Source organism: Cyclopterus lumpus, chromosome 7 (genome assembly GCF_009769545.1).
Source record: "Cyclopterus lumpus isolate fCycLum1 chromosome 7, fCycLum1.pri, whole genome shotgun sequence".
Lineage (NCBI taxonomy): Eukaryota > Metazoa > Chordata > Actinopteri > Perciformes > Cyclopteridae > Cyclopterus > Cyclopterus lumpus.
In genome coordinates, this window is record NC_046972.1 from 15,675,983 (window position 1) to 15,696,517 (window position 20,535).

At 39.0% G+C, this 20,535-nt stretch overlaps 1 protein-coding gene across 1 annotated transcript in view; it reads left to right on the top strand.

Moving 5' to 3' along the window:
• oprl1 (opiate receptor-like 1) overlaps window positions 1–20,206 on the top strand; it is a 52,868-nt gene extending 32,662 nt beyond the window's left edge. The window contains exons 2-5 of the mRNA XM_034537264.1: window positions 4,514–4,601; window positions 5,250–5,432; window positions 6,700–6,790; window positions 19,662–20,206. Of these exons, the coding sequence (XP_034393155.1) occupies window positions 4,514–4,601; window positions 5,250–5,432; window positions 6,700–6,790; window positions 19,662–20,206 (907 nt within the window). The remainder of the gene's footprint in view (window positions 1–4,513; window positions 4,602–5,249; window positions 5,433–6,699; window positions 6,791–19,661) is intronic.
• The last annotated feature ends 329 nt before the right edge of the window (window positions 20,207–20,535 follow it).

Sequence of the window (20,535 nt, forward strand, 5' to 3'; positions counted from 1 at the left end):
GTAACCAATGATAATGAGTAAAACAGCACAGAGTCCGAATCAAGACTACAAACTTTATTACTGCTTTCAACTTTGACAAAGGCAGTGCATACCAGATCCACTTCATCCAATATAAACTTTATACGAGTCAAATTAATTTAAGCATTTTGCTGAAAGAAAAATCAATAGAATATCTTACAGTCGCTAAGGCTATACAACAGTTGACGGACTGTTAGAAGCTGCTCTTGGTCGTGGTCTCATCCCACCTTTTATTGAAAAAGTCTTCCATCAGTTGCAAGTTAGCATTGCTGCCAGTATCAACAGTTTTGTCCCCCGTTGCATTAATCCTTCAAGAATCATACCAACGGTGTCACACTATTCCACTGACGGTCAGGTGGCGAACAAAGGCAAAGATATGTTGGTGTGCCAACAGGAATTTTATGGATTTACAGTTTATCAGACTGCAAATTAGACAATACCCGTGTTTCCTCTGCCTCACAAAGGAGAGTGGGCTCCAGCTTCGGACACAGACTGGCGGCTGTAGCAATTCAAGTTAAGCCGGCGCAAAACCAAGCGTATTTTCCTCGGAGCGGCCGTCCTCGCTTCTGCCTGCTGTGGTGTCCCTTGGTGGGGAGCAGGGAATCACTGCACAATTACTCTTTAAATCAAGTGGTGTTTTTAGAGTTACTAAAAGTAAATGACTGATCTGGAATTGAAGTTGTGTACAATTAAAGTCCATCAAAAATCACAACAAAATCATAGTTGCGTGCAAATAAATTTGGGAGAAATAGAATAAATTGGTAATCAAGCTAAATATGAATATCATGATTCATATATTTTTAGAAGAGGCATACGTTTGTTTTACTGTACACGAGAGCTATACATAATAATAAGATTCAAATCAGTGATTTTGGAAACAGAATCAGTGAAGTGAGTGTTTCCCTCTTTGATTCGGATTGTTTGACTGAGCTATGTGTCTCGGGTTGCTCCAGTGATGAACTACTACTACTACTACTAGCTGTATATTGTTATTGTGTGTACAAAGAAATGTCATTAAAATGCAGCAAAGGGAATCGTTCAGAAATTCAAAATACATTTATCGCTCTAATAGTCCTGAATTTATGCTAGTGCTCGGATTAATATATTGTTTGATATCAAAACAGATTTATGTTGATTGTTATTATTTAGCCTTTATGAGGTTATTGCCAAGATACCGCTCCGATCGTCTGGCAAATGTGTGCTTACATGGTGATTTTACATTTTTTATTTACAGTATTATTAGGGTGATATTTAAAGCAAAAAAGGTTATACATCATATATATATTAAAGTAGCTTGACAGTTATATCAACGTCTGTACGTAGTCAACAACTGACAAATATAGAAATACCAATAGAACAATAACTCATTTCACATTTATTTTCAGATTTAAAATGTAACTGAATGAATTATGAATAATATATACTCTAATGATAAATTAACCTTGTGGTTTGCTCATTTTGGAAACGCATGCTTTTTGATCAAACCACACACGCGCTTCTTTGTAAAGAGACTTGTGTTCTGAAGACGTTTGTTGTGCATGAATAAGTAATAGTTTACCTTTATATTTGAACACTTGTTTTTCTTACTACTTTTCTACATAAACAAAACAGGACGTTCCTATCATCAACAGAATATCAGGGAAGCAACTCTTGTCAGTGTTGAGCTGCCAGAAAGTTGAAATTACACGTCTTATACATCTCTGTATTAACCTACACGCTGTATGTTACATGAATGTGGCTTCTCTCTGACCTTTCTTTTCTCGTCTTGTCTTTTTTATTTCACTCTCTCTCTCTCTTCGCTGTTGCTGCCTCAGCTGCCAGGAGCCTTTTGACTCATAACTGTAATGCAATTATACTTTTACTGACTGACAGAGAGAGAAAGGAAAGGAGAAAGAGAAAATTGTATATAGTTTCGGGAACAGGACTGAATATCAGGAGACAGCTAATGTTGAAATAAAAAAAAGAGAATAGTTCTTGACCCAGAGAAACAGAAGTCCAGAATACAAGTGAAACCTACAGCGACTTACTGAGAGAGAAGAAAATATGTTCTGGAGAAGAGAAACAGACTTATATGGAGGGTTTGGCTGGCTTGAATTGGTCCCTGATCTGAGGAGGGGAGGAAAGCTGAACAGCCATGAAATATTCTCTCTGAAGACTCGCCTGCCAGCAAGTATTCAGTACGCAGAGAGGGGTAGGGGAGGAATGTAAGAAAGACAGAATGTAAAGGACAAAAAGGGCAGAGAGAGAAGAGTAGGATTAGAGGCGACGAGGTGAGATACCGACGGGATAAAGGAGAGAATAAAGATAGTGATGTAGGGAGGAAAGGGAGGTATGGGATGAGGAAAAGGGGAAGAATGGGATGCAAGATGAACAGAGAGACTGAAAGGAGCTGAAATATATTCAAAGAGTGAGGATGGGAGGTGAGGATGGTAGGATTTCACGTGGTGGGAAGGTGGATGGAGAGAGAAGAGGGACGATGCATCAAAAGAAAGAGACAAAGGGAGGAATACAGAAGGGAGGAACCAAGCAGAAGAAGTGACAAAGAAATGAAGAGACAATAGACTCAATCTAGAGACTCTAATAAAATATTTTCAAAGTGAACTGAAAGACATGAACCTTTCGTGATTGGTCCATTTCATTATGATGATCACAGTCTGATTGACCCACATGCAGGTCTACTGTCGAATACATAGATATTAAGATGTATCTGGTTTAATATTATGTAAAATGCTTTTGATTCGACATTTCTTCAGTAATTGATTTACTTTTGTTCTTCTCTCTATGCAACTTTGATTACTTGAGTTCAATTTGCAGCTGTTCTTGAGTATTCCTTGTCCCTTTGTTTTGTTCATAAAGTCTTGTATCATTGCTGCCATCATACGTTTTCAGATAAATGAGAAAAGCCTGTGTTTAAAAAAGATTATTGAACACTTTGTTTTCATCTGTGGACAGATACTTCCATAAGTAATATTTTACTCAAATCAAGCTCAAAATGGAGTTAAAATGAAATGTCAATACACATTATCTGTCTGTCACTAATTAAACACTATTTTTAATAATTTTCAAAGGTGAAATACTTTCAGAAACCACAGACAGAGGTACAGGATGAGCAAAAGCATTAATCCATGACAATATTACGAACATATGAAAATGCTTACAGTATCATACAAGTATTGAGGTTATCTTAAATTCAGCATCCTGGAACATGAGATACAACAAAAAGCGATGCAGGAAGGATGGAAGGAATCAGAAAAAAATGAGGACGTGGAAATGGATTACAAGTGAAGAGGAGGAAAGATACAGAGAACTGAAAGTTAGAGGAAGGTAATGAGAAGGATAAAAGACTGAAAGACACAGATGTTGAGATGCAAGGGAATAGATGAGTGAAAGATCTAAATAAAGAGTGGGGTGTTGTGTACGGCGAACGTTAGCTAAAATTGGAAATGTGTGTGTGTGTGTGTGTGTGTGTGTGTGTGTAGGGGGGGGGGGGGAAGAGTCACAGGAGGCGGAGAGAAAGGATGAAAGAATGTAGATGTTTTGAGGAGAAAAGGGAAAGTGCAAAAGAGCTCGAGGCCAAACTGAATGAAGGGGGGTGGGGGGAAACTCATTGACTGCAATGCGTTTTTGTAAAAGTTTTATTCAGGCGAGCAGAAGCAAAAATCGGAAAAATGAGTGACTCATTTATTACGTTTTTTGGACTTAAATTTATATCATTATTTAAGATTCATGTAAAATGTTATGAGGATATTAATTGGCTGCAGAGACTGAATTTTTATATTTTTCAATGATATAACCTGTGTGTGTGTGTGTGTGTGTGTGTGTGTGTGTGTGTGTGTGTGTGTGTGGGTGGGTGGGTGGGTGGGTGGGTGGGTGGGTGTGTGTGCGCGTGTGTGTGTGTGTGTGTGTGTGTTAACCCAATACATTTAGTTGTTAACCAAAAAAAGAAAAGTTATGGAGCGAGACAAGCCCGCAAGATGAAATTGAAAATAAGGCGAACCCTAAGGGCAAGACATACTGGACCATCAGACTTGGAGTCTACCAACAGATATCTGAGAACTATCATAAACAAGACTGCGCAAACAAGGAGACCATAGAAAGTAGCAACACAAACTACAGTTTCACATCAGGCTGCTGTGAGTCCACACCTGAACGAGAACGCATCACCTCGGGGGGGAGGGGGGAAGACTAACAAATAAAGCCACACCTCGCTCAAGAGAGGGTGATTATAACTGAACGGGCCAATATGTCACAGTTATACACTCATCTTCGTTTTGAATGCTACGTTGTCTATTTAGTCTCAACACCTGCACACAAAAGTGGCAATTGTATCAGCAGCACCTCACAGTTTGCGATCGAATGGCACTCAGTCTGTCTGTCGAGCAGGCGGGACTCGGTTAAGGTGTTAAATGTGTGTGTGTGACCTCCAGTGAAATGAGCCGCCTGGCTCAAGCTTCATCATTTGACTGAACCTCTGTGTTGCTTCCTCTCTCCTCAGATACACAAAGATGAAAACGGCCACTAACATCTACATTTTTAACCTGGCTCTGGCTGACTCTTTGTTCCTGGCTACTTTACCTTTCCAGGTATGACTTACTGCTGCTACACATATCACACATGTATTTAAGTGTCGCCCTTGACTTTTTACACTGTTTCCTGAACTATTATTTGGCCTCATCTTAAAATTAAAGGCAAAGTCTGTAATTGTTCACATTTGTGTCTAAATCGCTTGATCTCGTTTGCTGTTGTCTGTCTTGCTCTAAGAGAAATCTCTTTCTCAAATCTCAAGAGGGGGTTAATCCTCAGCCATGACATAGAATACATTTGTCTCATTCTGAAATCATGCAAGATTTCAGAATGAGACTCCTCAAGTGAGATTGGGTTAGCGGGCTGTTCTCCTCGACACTCTTCTATGTTTACGTCATCATCATTTGAGGGATTCACTGCTTTTTGCCTTGTCATGCAGTGTCACTCTGGTAATATATCACTTCAGAGCATCAACATGTTCATAAGAGCCTCATTTACTATTCGTAACAGCGACACTTGTATTGTTTTCATCTTCTTAGTCTGAGTCATCGTGGCAAAATGTGGTCATGGAGACACCTACTGATGAGGAACTACTGCTATATATACATATATCGAAAGCTGCTGAATGTCCAAAGTCATATGACAGGAGTTGTTCTAGCTTCCAGCTTTATTCATACGTTCATTCTTTGATATCCGGATATTTCCAGGGCACAGATGTGTTCCTGGGCTTCTGGCCATTCGGGAACGCTCTGTGCAAGGCGGTGGTGTCTATCGACTACTACAACATGTTCACCAGCACCTTCACCCTGACAGTGATGAGTATGGACAGGTACGTGGCAGTCTGCCACCCAGTCAAAGCGCTGGACATGAGGACTCCTCACAAGGCCAAGGTAAAACCATTTTATTTCATAGTGCGATATCTACCTGTGTTGCCCCTGAAATGACCGCTGACCGGTCAGGTTCCAGTCACTTCAGCTCACCAATCCTTTAACCTGACTGTGTGTGCTGTTGTCATGATGGGAAACTGAAAAAACATACACGGCATGTCAGTTTTCTTTTCTATGTTGCATCACATTCACTGTCTTCACATTCACACATCACCAGTAAGCACATTTTCAATATAGCATTGTCTAGTGCAATTACTGCACATCAAACAATTGATTAATTGCAGTAATTGCGATAAATGAAGAGTTGCACTGTGTTACATGACCCACAAGTTTGAGGTCTATTTATACATCTATCTATTGCCATTCACTGTGTGGATATATATTTGTGTATGATGGCAGTTTCAAGTGCTGATGAAGACTTGAAAACACTAAAACACAACAGCAGATTGCAGATCTGATTCTTTCAAACATATTTAACATATTAACATATTAAAGAAGGGAGAACTAAATTGACATAACAAAGTCTGTTTAGTGTTGGGGACTAATACTGCATATGCAAAAAGAAGAAGAAGGTATATACAATCTTATATGGGTCCAGAGGGATCTGCAAAATCGGATAAATTGCCTCAAGCGTTCCCTTTAACAAGACGCTTGGCCTCAACTCGCTCGCACAAATAGTTTATTTATTATCGGGAAATATATCTGGATTTGGCTATCGGTGCATTCTACAACTTTTAGGACCCAATGATTTAAATATGGGATATTTAAGTGTATTATATTGGGAAGGTGATGACCCTCAAAACATTTTCAATTGACCAATGTTAAGTATTTTCGGGCCCAACGACATCACGTGAAGATTACAGATATCTGGAAGTGTTGAGTTAAACAGAAGCTTACCAGACCACTGTAGCCTGCTCCTCATCTCGCCTTATTCAACAGTCAAGGGCCGGGGTGGATTGTGGAAAATGTAGGCCCAGGTTGTTCTTGTTCATCATGAGTCTGACATTCCATTCAGGTTTCCCAGTGAGAGGGTCCTGTATTGTGTATGCCGGCTAACTCTCTAACTTACTTCAACATCTTAGTGTAACAGAGACATTGTTTAAGTTGTAACTGAGCTTTTCCTGCTATGATAGTGTTGTGATGCATTTGAACAGTGATTGTAATTGCTCAGCAAGGGAAACAATAAATACAAAAACATTACCTCTAAAATGTTTAGGCTCAAGTGAACACAATTAGTTTTACCATTACCATCATGTTATCTTGTCCCAAGGTGGTGAATATCTGTGTGTGGGTGTTGGCTTCAGCCTTTGGTGTACCGGCCATGGTCCTGGGAAATGTCGAAGAGGAACAAGAGCACAACAGTAAGTAATTCACAGTTACACACACACACACACAGCTATATATCACCTTACAAACTGTACCGTACATGCATTTGTTCTGCGATTGTGTTAATTTGAATGTATAATTAATGTGCAAAATCATGCACAGCTGCCGAACAGTGCAACACAGTTTTTGCATATACAGAAAATCCAAGCTGTATTTGAAGAGATTTTTTTCGGAAGGTGTGAGTGAGCCCATTTACAAGGGTTGCTGTCCCAGGTTTTATAGCTTTTAATCGCACAGTATCTGACTAATAGGCTCAACACACATTGTTGCGTGATGCGTCTTTTCCTCTTTATTTCCTATCAAACATGTACAGGGATATCAAGCCGTGTCCCTGCGATGTGACAAATGATACTCCACATGGTGCTTCCTGTTATGAACTTTCACACAGCAGGTGCACATTTATGTCTACAAAAACTAGAAAGAGATTTCCAGCTCTTGATCCCTTTCGATGAAGCATTCAGCAGAGGTGACGTTGACAGGCCAAGGAGATAACAGCATGAGTCACTCGCTTTTGTGTTTTGATTATTAAAAGCTTGATGACTTTGAGTGGGTCGGATTGGAGATTAAATGTAGTGAAAGTAGAAAAACACGTGCAACTTGATAACATCATCATTTACATCTTATAAATATGCATGACTGAGATAAACTGAATGAGGAGAATACAGCTGGATTCAGATATCAACAGAAACCTAAAATGATCCTCAATTACACATGAATTATTATACCAATAAAGAAGAACCATAATACACTAAAGTGGGGAATTTGGTTTGATATAGAGGCAGTGGCTCCACACACCTCCCTACAGAGTTGCAGATTTCTAGTCAGACCATGACATGTTTATTTTTACTAAACCTAATCAAGTTTCATTTTATGTTAACCGTGTGTTTAAAGTGGTTTAAATCTGCAACTATAATCCATAGAGAAAATAGTTTTCCCTCGTAATTGTATGGGAATATAGTTTAGGAGGAGACAGGTTTGGTAATTCTTTCAATAATATGCGTAAATAATAAAATGTGTAATTTTAACTCAATATAAAATTGTGGTTCTGAATCTATATTTCTGAGCCACACATTTGATTAGTAATTTATCTGACAGCTGCAATCAGGTTTATTAGAAAAAACCCACTGCAATGTTTCCATTCTACCAAACTGTTCCCAGAGAGCATGCAATCTTATAAAACTTACATAAGTAACATTATCTCTGTATTTGCTTATCTAGTAATGTTCTTGTTTCAATTGTTGAAGGGTGAAAAACAATGTCTCAAAGGTGGTTGAGAGCATGGACATGTGGATAATCTGTCACCTATTTACATTAGATTTACTTTTAGTAACACACACGCAAAACATAAACACACAGACGTAAAACAAAAGACAGCAAAAACACTCACAGAAAAATTATTTAAAAGAGAACAAAAACAAATAGCATTAATCAAATATTATTAATTAAGCATCAGTGTTTTTTTTTTAACCTGTGAGAGAACTGAGAACATTATTCTGCTTCCTCCCTCTGCACCAGTAGTATTTGAGACTCCTTCTATAAATCACTTTCTATGTCTGAATAAAGCCACAAAAAACATTTGTATATTAGAATTTGATACATATTTCATATATTAAAAGAGCAACTACTGCCTTTGAACTAACTAAAAGCTGATGCAACTTTCTACTGCATTCTTACCAAATACTTAAGTTTAAATGAGTTTGTAACTGTTGGAAAGTTTGACTTTCACCAGCCCAGAATGTTTGCTAAGGGTGGTTGAGAGATATATATATATATATATATATATATATATATATATATATATATATATATATATATATATATATATATATACACTGGTTACATTTGTTATGGTTGTTACTTATGTTTGAAGCATTATTATTTGAACACAAAACAAGTAGTTTTGTTGCCTTAATTGTGTCACAACCATGTGGCATTGTGTGTTTCTGCAAGCATCATAAGAGGCTCATTATATGAGACATATTTATGAAATGTATATTTATGGTTTGAATGTACAATGCCACAAATAATTGTCTCTTTGATAACACCTGATGGATGACAGTAGTTTCATTCTCAGTTTGAGATAGACTTATTTAATTCTTCCTCTTATAGCGACTTATCAGTTTCTGCTGAGTGGATCCAGCTGGGTCCTACTTCTATTTACATGATATGCTGTGTGTGTGTGTGTGTGTGTGTGTGTGCGTGTGTGTGTGTGTGTGTTTCAAAGCAGGGCATTTGCCTTATAGGGTTGTGTGAGAGTGATGATGAGCGTGTGTGTGTGTGTGTATGTGATCTGATCATGCTGGCAGCCGTGGATATCATGACACACTTGCTGTCGGAGTTTACAGCTCACAGATGGCAGCTCTTCTCCTAAAAAGGCCAAACAATTCTAATTATTCTGCTCAGTTTATATGGTAACAGGTGCACAAAGGGGCAATATATAGGGTTTATAAAAAGCCAAAGCAGAAAGTGAACAAATATGTTGTCAGTTGTTAAACAGGGTTGTTAATTGATAGGCCTGCTGGTAGCTCGACGTCTCTTCAGCAGCCGCTGAGATTTCTGGCGTGTAAAACTACATTTCTTGCCTCTATTCTGTTGTGGAACAAAGTAGATCCTGCCCACTGCAGTTTTAACCCACTGCCTGTTTAGCTTGATTACTCATTTGTGTTATGACAGAGGGACCCAACTGTTTATAACATGTTTAGTTAAAGTTAGAATGGAGAGGATACATTCAATGTTGTAATTTATATTACTGTTGTTGTAATTCTTAGGATATCATAAAACATTATATTTGATTAATACAAATGTATTTTATGTTTTGCTTTCATTGGCCAAAAGACGGCAATAGTCCAGAGCAAAGTCCTAATATGCATCTTTTAATTTGAAGGTCAAATATATCTATGTTGAAGTTTAAGCTTTTTATAAATGACTGGGCACACACAACTGTGCCGAACTGTATAGCAGTTACAGCTGCTAACTTCATGTTCATATAGTTCACCTAATATTGTTTTAATTTATTAAGAAGTGATTGGAAACTATATTTAAAAGTTTTTTAAAAATACGGGGCAGGTGATTGGATGAACCATCTGTCAATCAAACTCTTACCGAAGCGAATCAGGAGAAGAGCAATAAAAAAGCCTCCATGTGGTTCTGTGCTCTTCTTTCAATAAATACATATTTTCCAGTTCTGATATAACTGATGCTATTGAAGCATTCTAAGCCAACCTTTTCAGGGGTTGTCATTGTTGTGCACACACCTAAGCCACGCCCCTAGCTGCTCACTGGACACTGATTGGTCATTGCTCCAGCTGACTGGACACAATCGCATTACCTGAAGCCTGACAAGATAGATTTACGTGTGATATGCGATTCCGTTATTTACATGTGATCTTGTGACATTGCAGTGCAGGGTAAACACACCTGTGTTGTTCTTTCTATTAATTTGTTCCTCAATTCAATGACATCATGTTTACAGTGTTAACTGAGGTAATATATAAAGTGAAAGGTAGGGACATTCTCTCTCAGAGTCTGACTTCATGCAAGCAGCCGTCTCCTGCTGGCCATTATAAAGAGTGCACGTTTAAGGAGGTTGCTGCCTGGTGCAGAAACGCTGATTTCCAAGAGAGGTCATCTTGGTACTCGGAAACTTTCTGCTCTTCACTGCCTGCCTGTCAATTTCAGAATTGATCTGGTTTTTAAAGGTTTGCATGGTCAGGGTCTTGCTTGTCCTTGAATGGATTTCCCTGATCCAGGCCTGAGAACCTCCATCTGCAATTGCTGTTTCCCAGTTAGTGAGCTCTTTTAACTCCACCCCTAAAAAGCTATGTTATCTTCAGAAGGTTTCCTAATACTAATTTACAATTTCAGTTCTGTGTAATGTTAATCTGTTTCTTGAGAGTCATTACACATATAAAGTTAATGACTGATTTTTTGGTACAAAGAGGGGAAACAATATTGCTATTAATATCACTAAACATAAAGAAATCACTAACTTAAACACCAGTTATTTTCCACATGCCCGCACATGTCACGGCTATAATCAGGGCTATTTTGCAGTTAAATCGAGTAATATGCTGCAGCTAGCAGGGAATGGTGGTTAGATATGGATCCAGCCTAAGCCTGCAGCTACAGTTAATCCTATAATCATTTTTATTAGTCTCCTCGACAGCAGAGCTACATCTCTGCTCTCCTGTTTACTTTTGTAATCTCCTGTTGTATCTCATTAATCTCTCATTTGTTCTTTTCATTGTATTCCCTTCTTCTTATTTTTATTTCAATTTGAATGTCATCAAATTCATGTCATTCCCATCTCATTTTGATCTCTGTGATCTTATGTCTGCCATTATCATCTCAATTCCAGTCTCATTTTATTAATTTCCCTCGTTTAATTCTCACGTCATCCACTTCAGTCTTGTCTTCTTCATTCCAATCTCGTCAAGTCAATTTCATTTGAATGTCATTCATCCCTGGCATTTCTTTCTCATTTCATTCGCATCTTATTCCATCCCCTAAGGTCATTTCATTCTCATATCGGTCTCTCTCGTATCTCTTCTGTCACTAGTTTTATTTTATTCTTATTCTCATCCTCATCTCGTGTCTATTATTTAATTGTATTCCTTTGTCATTACATTATTTTCATTCACATCTCCTCCTCCTCTCCCTTGTTTTATTCTCTGTTATCCTCTTCTTGTTACCACACCTCTCTTACATATTCTCACCATTCTTCTTATCCATGAATCACTCCACTATCATCTCCTTTCCTTTTTCCTCCCACCTCTCCTCTCCTCTGCTTCATATATAACAAAGTGTTGGTATTGCCCTGTGGCCGTTTGTTTATCATCTATATTGTTTTGTGACTGCTACCTGTACAAACAATTTGGGGGATACATTCAGGGGTAGTTAGCATTCACCCTCCTCCACTTCTAATCCTCTCTTCATCTCGCTGTCTCCTCTCAACAAACTAAGCAGCTTCATGACCTGACGCATGACGCTCTCAGTTATTGTGGTCAAAAGCCTTGCTCAAGGACACGTGGCAGGAAGGAGGCTATGATCAGCAAGCCACCCTGCTGTCATTAATAGCTGCTTTTATTAATCCATCCAAAAGAATGTTCGGGAATGTGTCGCAGTGTGTTTTGAAATTTGAAATTGAGTATCAGCTAGTTCCAAAACAAAGACCAGCCCGTCAGCAGCCGGTCCCGGGACCAGCATGGCTGCCAATGTGATAAGGACCAGGGCCAACATGGATGGCAGTTACTCATGTGCAGGACATCAAGTTTTCTTTTGAGTTTCTCATCCCAGATTCCATCCAGAAACTTATTCCGGATTGCACTAATTTAGAAGGAAGGCATGCTTTTGGAGAGAGGTGGAAGGAGATGGACTAAACCCATTTACATGGGGTTCTTATCCTTGCTGGAGTTTTCAGGTCCATAGAATCCCTTTGGGATGCTGAAACTGGCAGATCACTTTTCTGTGCAACAATGTCTTACATAATTTCCAGGATTATCTGCTTTTATAACCGAGACGAGAGACCAGCTTGACGGCAGAGAGACAACCAAGCTGCCATCAGGACGGTGTGGGACAAGTGGGTGCAGCGCCTCCCCCTGTTTTACAACCCTGGTCTTAATGTCACCATTAGGGGCTGCTCCCCTTTAGGCAGTATATAACATCTAAACCTGCAAAATATGATGTAAAGATCTGGGCTGCTTGTGATGCCACTTCCTCAAATGCTTGGAACATACAAGTCTACACAGGAAAGGAAGCCTGATGGAGGATAATGGAATGGAATCAAGTCCGAATACAAGACTCCAGATTTGGTTCCTTCCTTCCTTCCTTTATGAATAAGAGGCCAAAAGTAACTTGAGTAAAGTTCTGTGTCTCATAGTTTTCTGTGTGAAGGGTGATGAGATATTGAAGATAAATTGACGGAATAGAAAATCCAGCAATAAAGTGTGATGGAAGAGAACTGTAACAAAGGAGTAATTGAGAAATACCATTTGGAGTGTGTGTGTGTGTGTGTGTGTGTGTGTGTGTGTGTGTGTGTGCGTGTGCATGTGTGTGTGTGTCTGTAAAAGAGTTGTGTGCCCCCTCCACTGCTGACGCAACCTGATAAAACTTTTATGACAAGTGCTGTATCGCCCAAGGATATACACACACACACACAGACACACACACATGGAAAAAACCTACACACACACATGCCATCTTGTTGAAGTGTCCGAATCAAACTGACACACACTCACAGCTTTTTGACAGGCATGCATCAGACCCATATGTTTTGCCTGAAGCTACTGTGTGATGACCTGTGACCTGACAAAACATGATAATATACCACTTCCACACACAGATTAACAGGTTAAGAAAGCCAGACCACATCAAATCGCTTTTATTGTCAAATTGTCTCCGTTGGTGTTACCTGCTTTTACCAATTGTTGATCAGGATTGTCATTGATTGTCAATCCCAGAGTTGTCAAACTTGATAATAAACTAGAAATCACAAAATGAAGGCTGCATAAACCTCTACATGTTTAATCAGAAAATGAAAGTTTTTATCTGGATCAGTGTCAAAGTACATATCGTGACAGACAACCAAAGCTGACGCTGACGCTGTGTCAAGTCCAGGTGACATGAACATGTTTTCAATGTATCTTTATAAAACCTGTGGTTAATTAGAAAGACCTGGTTGTCCTCAACATCCTTGAATGGGGACCATATTCAACAGGGCAGCGCCTGTAAAATACATATAGAGCTGTAATGTTTGCATGCAAGAGCAGGTCAACAGGAGCAAACGTGGCTCATGTAGAAGTCCAGCTCAGCAACTGTCAGAGCCATTTGTCAGGGAGGGAGCTTAAGAAGCTGACACAGCTGGAAGCCTCGGAGATACACTTCATATGTGGATAAGTTCACATATAATCAACTGGCTTCCAACTTTATTCTGTATATGCCTGAGACGTATGAACACAGCTTCTAATAATGCTCTTTATATTTCTTCTTTTATTTGGCCCTGAAAAACTTTCATTTTATCTCTTGTCTGAAAAACAACTTCAGTCACCATTGCTCTATGCGTAACTAATGGCAACATAATATGTCCTTCTCTTCTAAAAGCAGAGGGAGGGGAGACGCAAGAGAAAAAAACGGTTCACTTCAAATACCTGAGAACAGAGCCACAGTGCTCTGAAGCCCAGGAAATACTTCAGACATGTAATTAAGTGTTTGAGTAGCTGATAATGGTTGCACTGTGCAGCTTCTCCTTATGAGCAATGCAAAACTGGTATCCCATCGCAAATGCCCATCACATAGTTCCAGAGCCTAAACTGATGCATAGAAATAATAGCTCATATATGGCAATACTTGTTTGTACAAAATGTCATGTCAATGTCAGTCGTCTGATTCAGACATTCATGGTCCCCAGAGGATGAATACTAATGACCTTTAGCCAAATCCTTAAATTAGGTGCTTTTGGAAGCAATGGAACAATTACGTACATTACTACATTACATTACATTACATGTCATTTAGCTGACGCTTTTATCCAAAGCGACTTACAATAAGTGCATTAAACCATGAGTCCAAACTCAGAACAACAAGAATCAAGCAAGTACAATTTCTTCAATAACGTTAAACTACAAAGTACTATCCGTAAGAGCCATTTAAGCGCTACCAAAGTGCTACTAAGAGGCTACCTTCCCTATTCCAGGTCGAAAAAGATGTGTTTTTAGTTTGCGACGGAAGGTGTAGAGACTTTCTGCTGTCCTGATGTCAATGGGGAGCTCGTTCCACCAATGATACATATTTTACATACATATTTTAATGAATTTGTCAATCCATACTAACCCCCATGTTTTAATGCTTCAAGTCAATTTTAATTGCGTTTATCGAGGCATTATCTGCACAGATCTATTTGAATCCCTCAAATGTACACGGCTCTCATGTCTCGACTACGTCTTGCTTCCAGTTGGGATTACCAGTTATAATGATAATCCCCTGACTTTTAATACAGCACTACAACGATGTTGACGTTTTTGTTTCTGATAGAAATATCAGCATAAGAATTGAGAAGTTGTATATGTTTGTTATATGTGGTTTAACTTTTGTAAAGGCTTATATAATCATGACCATACTGTATTTTCTTCATCATTTCTCATCCTGAAAGTGTGTTTCCTTGTGGAAACCGGGCCATGAAGACCTTGCAATTTTCTTGTATCAAATCAAAAATGTCATCAGAATGTCAGAAGGACTCAGCAGTTACTGAGGCAGCTGCTTCACTGAGTTAACAGACGTCCGTGTATTCAGGTGGGAGGGCAGCAGGATCCAATCACAAGACCCCCACCCACAGCTATTGTCCTCAGATAGAACATGGAAGATAAAGGGGGAGGAGAGGAAGGAAAAGTAAGAAATGATGAGTTAGAAAGTTAGAACAAATTTCAGTAAGAAGGGAAAAAGATAGGATAATGCCGTTAAACTCTGAGGGAAAGGGCAGAGGGGATTAGCAAAAAGAGAGGAATAATAAAAAAGCCAGAGATCAGATAATTGGATAAAGATATTTTCTACAGAGAATAAAGGTAAGGAAAGGAAGATACATCCATAAAGAGGAGAAGAGAAAGCAAGAAAGGAGGGCCAAAAGATGAAAGGAAAATATATTAAAAAGAATATAAATGGAACAGATGTGAATGGGGAAATGAAATCCTAAATAAAAAGCTTTGTAAGCAAGAGATTTAAGCAAGACGTGAGAAAGGTAAGACACGATTGAAAAGAAATAGATGAGAAGAGCAGAGAGAAATATACAGACGATCCCAGATGGAGGAAAAGAAAAAAATAAGAGGTAGGCTAAACGCAAAAGAGAGAAAAGAAGTCATAAATGAGAAGAACGAAAGCCGCGGTGGAGAATCACCAACTGTGAAATGGAAATCAGGATGGGACACACATCCCTGGTTATATATGAAAACAGACAGGAAGAAAGAAAGGTACCGAAGTGTGCACCCTGTCATTTGCTTTTTAAAAAACCATAGCCACAATCTTTCCATAGCCTTATACCAAGTGTGTCTTAACCAGACCTAACCATTCATGCTCTTGATCACTTTACACAGTCTACAATTACTTTAAAGTTGTTTGTTTTCTAGCACCTTTTTCGAATGTAATGTTTTATAAAGAGAGGTTATTGTGGATTAATACTGAATGTCAATCAAAAGGGTACCTACAAACCACTCCAAAGAGATGTGTGGTTCCTCGGAGTGGTGTTTCCGGCTTGGTCAAGCAATCCAATAGACTTCTACGTGGGAAGCCAGTGAGGGATCATGTCCTTTTTATGCTGAATGAGCAACTCCCACTGGTTGGCTGGGATTTTAAGTTTCATTGAGGTAGAAACTCTGTAAAATCCTATCACCTACGGATATACATTTCCGTACGGCTAAACTGAATCCTCGATTACGTTTCAAGCAGTGTTCATTTTGCAGGTATTATAGATTTAGTCTTTTGACAAAAATGACTCGTCTTCGGCACATTTAAGTTATTTGTATCATTCGTTTTACAAATGTTAGTAATTACGGTTTCTCTCTTCATTTTGTCAACAATTTATTTAGTCTTGTCCCTTTTTCTCATATTATATTGCAGATGTCAGTCAATGTAGTTTTGCCAAAACAATAGTTATTTCATATAAGATGTCATCTTAGCATTATTTTATGAAAAACACAGGTTTTGTAATGTATTTTATCAAGCCAGTCACGTGTCACGAGTTGTAAGTCACTCTGTAGTCACATGACGACTAACCATCAACCATGATATTCCCAAACAGCCGTTGAGTGACTGTTAAAAGTGCCTAGCGCTGCAGAGAAGCTTTAATGGGACAGCAATAAATCCATGAGATTTACTTTTACTGTACCAGCTCCTTAGAGAGATGAGAGCTATTGGATGTCTTTTGTCAAACTACTGAAAACTGCATGTATTTGATGTGGATTTATCAACATATTTTATTGAAATAACATGTTTCTGTGTGTTTTAAAGTGTGGCTTAACACAATGGTCATACTAGGTAACCAATAAAAAATGTAATTGTAATTTAGTAATTTAAATTAGTTCCCTTCTAGAAAGCCTGAGAGAAATATGCCTGGATTGGTCAAAGTTAAACCTGAGCCATTTTCTGTGCCTAAAACCTCCACAGAGATGTACAGGTCCCTTGCAAAGTGTTTTCTGATCATAATGTAGCATGAAGATGAATCTGTAGTTCTTTAGGTATTCATGTTGTTGTGTGTATCAGTGTACTGACAAGCTGTCAGCATATCTCTGAGCAGAATGAGAATGAAATTCTAGAGAATAAATCAAAATGTTTAGCTGTCAGAAATGTTAGCAAAGTCTGAAGAATGTATGGAGATCAACACAAAGAGGAAGCAGTTTCCAAGACAAGGGAGAAGGGGAAGATGAAATGAAGGTAGAAATAAGACGATCTGGTCACGTTAGCAGACCCATGGACATTACACAAAACAAAACTGTTGAAGGGATTGGAGCGGCAACTTTGCTTCTCTTATATTCTATTTATAACATGTCGACATGCCCTCTGACCCTCCGTGAGGATGAATTATTTACCCACAGAGATCAATACCATTATTGCATTTGTTGGTGCTGCTTTCTTTTAGGTTTAAGATGAGATAGCCATTCACAGCATTTTTCTAAACACATAAACTTCACCACGTAGCAAGTTATTACTACTCCTGTCCTTTCATACAGACTTTTACTGTGATTTTGATCAATAGCTGGAACCTGGCAGTAATGGATCAGAGGCTACGGCTTCCATTTTTACTGGGAACACCCACACACTATAAATCATGCACACTCATGGCCCTGCGAGATGCAGTGGATAAAAGCATCCACCAATTGGAATAATATATCAACTTTTTATTTCAACAGTTCCTATTCCTATTTGTTTAATCTAGCTCCCTCGAGTATGTATGCAGTCTATTCTGTAGTGTGTGTAGGTATTGTGTTATCTCACCGGTGCAAACACAGTTTAAGGAATTAACTCAAAACATGCATTTATTTTTCTTATCACAAGATCATAAGTATGAGAAGTTACTTGTGACTATGTTGGAGGAAAAATAAGACAAAAATACCACTTAATGAATTAATTAATAGTTTTTTAAAGATGCTAACTTCAAAATTCAGACCATTAATATGTTGTGACCAACAGCGTCCTAGCAGAAGCATAACAGACACCATCTGGTTCAAGAACACTGTTGGCTCTGTCAGCACTGTTGCTATTGTTTACACTGTTAGCGCTGTTTGCACAATTAACTGCTAGCTGCCGCCTCAGCTGTCACCATGTTGAGAGCCTTGTGGAGGCAATCCCACAATGATAGATATGCTCTAAATTTGGAATTTAGCAGCTTTGATACTTCAAAATATGGAAACCATCATTGCTAATTGATATGGTAGAAGAGTGTGGTTTTAAAGCATAAAAACATTAAAGCTTTTATCTTTATATTTAAGTGGGACAATGATTTATTGCAAGTTATTCTCATGAGTTATTGTTAACATCCATTCATTCATTTAAAAAACACTTGTCCGTGTCGGATAATTATTACAATGACAGTAACTAGAAGGCACAGTGATTGAACAGTTCTCCAACATCCTGTTACACCCAAAAGCCTATTTGCTTAAATGTTTTCGTTAAGTGATTTCTTGGCCTCTCAAACAGCCTCATGATCATAAAAACTTCAGAGTTGTGAATGAAAGACAAAATGTATCTATGTAATAAATAGTTTGGACCATTTGTTTTTTGACGACTGGATCATCAAGTACGTTTTACAAGATGTTATCCAGCCATTCCAGTTTAATACTTAGATAATACACAATAATGTAAAATGTTGAATGTGAAACATTTTCCCATGAAAAGATCAATATAAGAATGTTATAGTCATGAAATGATAACCCAAGATGACTCGTATTTCAAAGCTGTAAATTCATAAATGTCCGCTGTATTGCAAGTGAGAATGTAAATCATTTTTTAAATTCTGTTGGATGGCTTTGTCGGTTTGTCGATGGATTGCCATCATATGTGTTACATACATTCATGTCCTCCTTGGGATTAACTCTAATGGTGAAACCTTAACTATGTATCTAACGCCATCATTAGGTCAGAATTTCAAGTTGTCCAATACTCGTTAGATTGAGCATATGTGTATTTTTTATTTGTTATCATATCCCCGAGAGCTAATGAGCTAATTGGTAAACACTGCCCCCCTTGGATCTGCAGCAAATCTCTTCTTATTAATTGGAGCTTTCGCTCACTGCTGTTGAGTCAACTTCATATGTTTTCTTCAATTTGCGATCCATTGCTTCCTGCATCGAGTGTCCAAATTTGTATTTTTAATGAACAATTATTTTTCAGACGTCATCCACATTGTTCCCTGTAATAAACAAAGCAGGCTTTAATCCTGGTTTAATTGCATACATAGTGTGTGAATAATAGTTTATTTTTGGAAATACATATCAGTCACATTAGATATTAATTTCCTCTGTATGCATTAAGACTTTGTCTAGCTTAGCACAAAGTCAAGAAGCCTGGGGAACGGATTTGTTACAGCTATTTAGACTAGCAAGCTTGTCACCAGACAATCCAGAAGTCACCACAGCTTTATTGAATAGTGGCTGCTCAAGAAATAGCTCCAGTGGAATTGATTGTATGATTGATAGTATTTGTATAACTTGCAATACTGTCTCTCCCTTCTTCCAGTCTTTATGCCGACTTAGACTACAGACATCCTAGACTTACTCTGTTGCTACAAGGCTGTACCCTACATGTCAATATTCAACTTTTTAATGTAATCTCTTTGCTTCCCCTCTGCTTCTCCAATGCATCTAGGTGTTGAGTGCATCATGGTTTTACCTGAACCAAGGACTCACTGGGATTCTGTCTTCGGTACCTGTGTCTTCCTCTTCTCCTTTCTCATCCCCGTTGCTATCATCAGCATCTGCTACAGCCTGATGGTCAAGCGCCTGCGCAACGTTCGCATCTTGTCCGGCTCCAAGGAAAAAGACCGCAACCTGCGGCGCATCACCAGGATGGTCCTGGTGGTGGTGGCAGCATTTGTCGTCTGCTGGACACCCATCCAGATAATGGTCCTGGCTCAGTCTCTGGGCTTCAACCTGAGCAGTTTGTTCACACTAGTCCTGATGCACTTCTGCATCGCGCTGGGCTACGTCAACAGCAGCTTGAATCCTGTGCTCTATGCCTTCCTGGATGAGAACTTCAAGCGCTGCTTTCGGGAGTTCTGCAAACCCTCGCCTTTCCGCCTCGACACCCAACAGTCGGGCAGGATGAGGAGCATTGCTAGGGAGGTGGCAGCTGCTTACAGCTACAAGGCTGATGGCAGGGGGCCAGGAGGAGGGACGTCTAATCCAGCATGACTAGGCGTGGAGATCCCCTTGGTGGGGATAGACCCCAAAGAGAGGGGAGAGAACCAGGGGACAGGGAACTCTAATACAGAGTTGACTCAGATTACAGCTCTCTAGCGGCACGAGCCCCCCCCGCCCCCAAACTAGAAGACTGGCTTGGGGTGGGGGGGAGGGAGATGAGGAGGATGGAGTTGAAAAGAAAAGGATTTAGGAACATGGATAAGGATGAAAAACAATGGGTACTTACAGTATATGGGTTTAGGGAAATGGAATATGTTGAAAGCTTGGATGGGATGGGTGTGACTACGGTCCTTACTCCACTGAGGCAGTCAGATATTTTG